General features: G+C 38.2%; 1 protein-coding gene across 1 annotated transcript; it reads right to left on the bottom strand.

Annotated features, from left to right (window-relative positions):
- Positions 1–103: 103 nt before the first annotated feature.
- On the bottom strand, positions 104–5,574 carry LOC121387092 (perlucin-like protein). Its single transcript, XM_041518113.1, has 5 exons — positions 5,475–5,574; positions 3,729–3,823; positions 2,443–2,533; positions 601–823; positions 104–200 (listed from the first exon to the last, which is right to left on the bottom strand). The coding sequence occupies exons 1-5, from the start codon at positions 5,512–5,514 to the stop codon at positions 176–178; spliced, it is 474 nt and encodes a 157-aa protein (XP_041374047.1). The 5' UTR covers positions 5,515–5,574; the 3' UTR covers positions 104–175.
- Positions 5,575–6,000: the final 426 nt, after the last annotated feature.

A 6,000-nucleotide genomic window follows, 5' to 3' on the forward strand; every position in this document is an offset into this window, starting at 1 on the left:
TTTTTGTGTGTGTGGGGGGGGGGGGGGGGGTGTCGGTGGGAGCGTACCACTGGGGGCCCCTTTAGATCCGCCACTGATATTTGAGAGAAAACCAGTCTGTTGATAAGCATTCATATTTTATTTGCCATGACAACAAGATCACCAACGTGTCATTCTTTTAATCCATGTTTCCGCTTCATCCAAACTCAGGACCCAGAAGGCTGAAAAGAAGAGAAGCACGTGATACATTTATCTCGGTCTGTCTGTCTGTCTGTCTGTCTGTATAGCTATATATATGTCTATCTGTCTGTCTATCTATACATCTATCTATCTATCGACGGGGAAGGATATAGCCCAGTAATAAGACTCTCGCTCGATGCGCAGCCGCTGTGGGATTGATCCCCGTCGGGGGGCCCACTGGGCTATTTCTCGTTCCATTCAGTGCACCACGACTGGTATATCAAAGGCCGTGGTGTGTACTATCCTGTCTGTGGGATGGTGCATATAAACCATATTATTAACCATATGTCTAACGCCATACAACCGTAAATAAAATGTGTTGAGTGCGTCGTTAAATGAAACATTTTTTTGTTTTTTTATGTATCTATCGAATGTACTTACTCAGTTTCACACAGGCCGTACAGTATGGTCTTACAGTCATAATCATTCCAACCCCACCTAACGGATCCGTATTTGTTGAGATGAATACAGTTTTCTCCGTGGGAGTTATCCGGCTGTCCGGGAACCCACGCGGTGAACGTCACCGGGTCTTTACTGTGCATCCAGAACCACGTGCTCTCGTGAAGTATGTCCGTACCTCCCAGCCACACACTCTTCACGTTAGCTAGATAAAATCATAATAAAATCCGAGAATAAACGGGCACATTTGTGATAGTAGCTAGATCAAAGAATTCCGAGAATAAACAGACACGCTTGTGATAGTAGCTAGATCAAAGAATTCCGAGAATAAACGGACACGCTTGTGATAGTAGCTAGATCAAAGAATTCAGAGAATAAACGGACACGCTTGTGATAGTAGTTAGATCAAAGAGTTCAGAAAATAAACGGACACACTTGAGATAGTAGCTAGATCAAAGAATTCCGAGAATAAACGGACACACTTGTGATAGTAGCTAGATAAAAGAATTCAGAAAATAAACAGACACGCTTATGATAGTAGCTAGATCAAAGTATTCAGAACATAAACGGACACGCTTGTGATAGTAGCCAGATCAAAGAATTCAGAGAATAAACGCACACGCTTGTGATAGTAACTAGATCAAAGAATTCAGAGAATAAACAAACACATTTGTGAGAGTAGCTAGATCAGAGAATAAACGGACACACTTGTGATAGTAGCTAGATCAAAGAATTCAGAGAATAAACGGACACATCTGTGATAGTAGCTAGATCAAAGAATTCAGAGAATAAACGGACACATCTGTGATAGTAGCTAGATCAAAGAATTCCGAGAATAACCGGACACACGTGTGATAGTAGCTAGATCAAAAAATTCAGAGAATAAACGGATACTCTTGTGATAGTAGCTAGATCAAAGAATTCCGAGAATAAACGGACACGCTTATGATAGTAGCTAGATACAAAAATTTCAGAGAATAAAAGGATACGCTTGTGATAGTAACTAGATCAAAGAATTCAGAGAATAAACGGACACTTTTGTGATGGTAGCTAGATCAAAGAATTCAGAGAATAAACGGACACTCTAGTGATAGTAGCTAGAACAAAGAATCCAGGGAATAGACAGACTTTGATAGTAGCTAGATAAACGTATTTGGAGAAACAATGGACAAGCTTGATAGTAGCTATACTCTTGATAGTAGCTAGATCAAAGATTTCAGACAATAAACAGACACATTTGATTAAACAATTTTGCGGAATAAATGGAGACCCTTAATAATTACTAGATCAAAAAATTCAGAAAATACACGGATACTCTTAATAGTTACTAGTTCAATAAAAGAATACAAAAAGTAAACTCTCTTGATGATAGTTAGATCACAGAATTCTGAGAATAAATATGTAACAGGAAATACACTCTAAATAATAGACACATTCTTGATTATCAGATAGTAGATAGATAAAAGAATTCATAAAATCCTAGAGAATTCTCTAAAAGCTAGACAAATCGGTGATAAAGAAATAAAAAAAAACAGAAAAGGAAAAACACTCACACAAACCAACACACAAAAACTCACAAAATATACACACACACACACACACACACACACAACCCAAACAAAAACAAAACAAAACACCCTACCCCCCAAAAACCCCCCCCAAAAAACAAAACAACAACAACAAAAAACAACAAACAACAACACCCCCCCCAAACCCCCCCCCACCCCCAAAAAAACCCAAAACACCCAACAACAACAACAACAACAAAACAACAAACAAACCAGCAATAAAAACAAAAAGAAAACAGACAAATGACGTACTAACGGTTCTTAGCTTCCAAATAATTGATCACGCCCTTGTTCTCATCAGGGGAGGTAATTTCTGCCAGATAGCCACCCAGGTCTTTACACATTTCCTATAATACACCATTTAATTAAATTTGCAATCTCTAATATTAAATATTAGTGTCAAACATGTCCAAGAATTCATTATTAATAGTAAGCTTTTCAATATGTATTATGATCCTTAACCATGCACTGTGTGTGTGTGTGTGTGTGTGTGTGTGTGTGTGTCCATTTTACGGTTAATATTATCTAAACCAATATTAAGTCTTAAACATTTAATAATAAAGCACAGTTTAATTCCATATAAAAATACACTGTAAGGCCTATCCAATATGAAGCATTAAGAACTAGGGCAAATTTTGTATCGCGATATATATCACAATATCGATTTACGATAGGTATCATAATATATTATATGTGTTTTATAATGATAATCGATGGAAGGGAAGACGAGACTGCATCTTCAACATAAAGAATCGTACATGATACATAGACGTTCACAACTTCCTCTAATCTGGTAACATAACAATTTCGAAAATAACATTTGATCTAAATTAGTCTATAGTCTGTCCCACAGGGAACACCTTTTACCATACTATGGAATTTATTACTTAGAGAATAATACATGAGTGACCGTTCTTACAACGAACTTGTTTTAAAATGATACGTTTTTAAACAACGAGTTGTAAGATAAATGGTATCTAACGGACACGAATATATCATTATATTTCTTACATATCATCAAATTCCTGTTTTAAAGCAAATTTTAACATTTTTTAGACTAAAGGTTATTTACAGCCCTTGCACTTACGCGTCACAGACACATGATTGTCAGGTTAACTATACGTCACAGTGTAGTCGATTTCGGTCGTGCTGTTTTTTCTTTGGATGTATGGCATTGGTGACCTGGTCATCACCTAGGAGCAGCCAGTCGTATGTCTTGAAATTGTTAACACACGTACATGTGTTAACAAGTATGTGTTATCAAAAATAACACATGGTGTTCTCACCAACCGATGTGTAAGGACAGGTATTTATTTCTGAGCCGATTTATTTGTAACTTGCACACAAAAATAGCTTGTTTTTTTTTTTAATTTCCAAAACACTTTTACTTTTCTTCTTACATCAAACCAAACTTAAATTATTTACACAAAAACACACACACACCCCCCCCCCCCCCCCCCCATTTTTGTAGGAGAATGAGACGGACTATAGGCCTTACACGAAATATGATTGTGCTCCTTTAATACAATTTAAAACGCTTACGTCAGCCGATGCCCACGCCACTTTGTCGTGTAAAAGTGCAAAACAGGAGCCGTTGATTGGAACCCAAAACTGGGGACAGCTGTTCAAACACCAAGCTGAAATAGATACACTGCTACTTCTGGTTAAAAACTTAACTTGGTTTCCATAAAATCTTTAACGGCCGCAGATCGACGCAGACTGACACAGACGCACTGCGACAGATACTAGTATATAAAAGTGAACTGACTTCTGATTTAATGAAGGCAGTAAAACTCCCAATCTGAATTTTACGGAGCATTTTAAAGCAACAAAATGCTGAAGGAGAATAAGAAGGGAGGAACGAGAGAAGACGACGACGAAGAAGAATAAGAAGTAGGAGGAGAAGGAGGAAGAGAACAAGAAGCACAAGAAGAAGAAGAAGAAGAAGAAGAAGAAGAAGAAGAAGAAGAAGAGGAAAAAGAAGGAGCAGGAAGAAGAAGAAGGAGAAGAAGAAGAAGAAAAAGAAGAAGAAGAAGAAGAAGTAGAATAAAAGAAAAAAGAAGGAGGGAGATGAATAGGAGGAGCAGAAGTAGAAGTAGAAGAAGAAGAAGAAGAAGAAGAAGAAGAAGAAGAAGAAGAAGAAGAAGAAGAAACAAAAGAAGAAAACGAAGTAGATTAGGTTTCAGTTTCCCCGATCCGTCGCAGATTTCAAATCTGATAAAAATTCCGGATATTTGGAATTAATTCCGGAATTCTGGATATGGGTTAAAAATTCCAGATTTTTTCCGAAAATTCGGGAAAGTTGGTCGCCCAGGATTTGACCACAGAGATTACAGCTACCCAAAAGCAGTAATTGATCTTTTAAAATATATGCACTTTTCATAGGCAATTAAGAGCTATCGCACCTCATTTCAAGAGCTAGCGCATTTTGTGTTGGAATTTCATCATCGATCATCGGTTGAAATCAATTTGCACCAACCGATCAACTTGCGATTATACGATCGGTTAGAATGAGATCAGTTCGAGAAAGATTTGAATTAGATACATGGACTTACGTCGTGTAAACGGGGATAAACATTATAAATTACTCTTTCAGTTCTTTGTTTATTGACTGCATGGAAGTGACAGCAGGGTCCCCAAATCTGACACTACCATATTTGTTTCTGGTGTTAATTTTTTAAAGAGAGATTGAGAGAGAGAGAGAGAGAGAGAGAGAGAGAGAGAGAGAGAGAGAGAGAGAGAGAGAGAGAGAGAGAGAGAGAGAGAATAATTTTACCTTAAATACCTATTCTGTATGAGTTATCTTTAAATACGTACATATATGGGCTACATTTTTCCATTAGTAGCAAGGGATCTTTTATATGCACCATCCCACAGACAGAATAGCACATACCACGGCCTTGATATACCAGTCGTGGTGCACTGGCTGGAACGAGAAATAGCCCAGTGGGCCCACCGACGGGCATCGATCGCTTTACCATTGGGTTACGTCCTGCCCCATATATGTAACAATTCCATCACATAAGCGGTAGGGACATTTGCAGTTAACATGTCCAGCGATAATCGATTTTAGATTTATTTTCAATCGATCATCACATTGGTAGGGATCAACCGATTAACTGTCGATTATAATCGATTATTGGAACATCACTATACAAATATTATGTTAAGCACTAGCCGCAGCTGATTGAAAGGTGTCGTTAAACTCTTTCTTCCTGTTCTGTCTGAACACTTCTCACAAAACGGTGTTTTTTAGCGATCTATGTACTCCTGTCTATGTAAACTTACCTTGCTGGAAACATAACAGAAATAGAGCCGAAATCCACATCTTGATTAACAAAAGGGAGGAAGTTACTTAACACATCAAGAATATTTCGCTGAATAAAGAAAAGTCCATTATGTCATATCAGAAGCGAGATTTACAGGCTTGCCAGATGTGCATTCCCAAGACTATCTAGAACCGATTAAAAGAGCAAATTTGTCATAAAATCGGGTTACAGTCTCTCTCTCTCTCTCTCTCTCTCTCTCTCTCTCTCTCTCTCTCTCTCTCTCTCTCTCTCTCTCTCTGTGTGTCTGTCCGTCTGTCTGTCTCTCTTTCTCTCTCCCCCTCTCTCTCTTTATATGTATCTATGTCTTTCTCTCTGTATGTATGTACCTCTGTCTCTCACTCTCTCTCTCTTTCTCTCTCTCTCTCTCTCTCTCTCTCTCTCTCTCTCTCTCTCTCTCTCTCTCTCTCGTTTTCTTTCTATCTGTACCTCTATGTCTCTCTCTCTCAATCTCTGCCCTGTCTCCCAATATATCTTTCCCGTTCTCT

Source organism: Gigantopelta aegis, chromosome 13 (assembly GCF_016097555.1).
Source record: "Gigantopelta aegis isolate Gae_Host chromosome 13, Gae_host_genome, whole genome shotgun sequence".
NCBI lineage: Eukaryota > Metazoa > Mollusca > Gastropoda > Neomphalida > Peltospiridae > Gigantopelta > Gigantopelta aegis.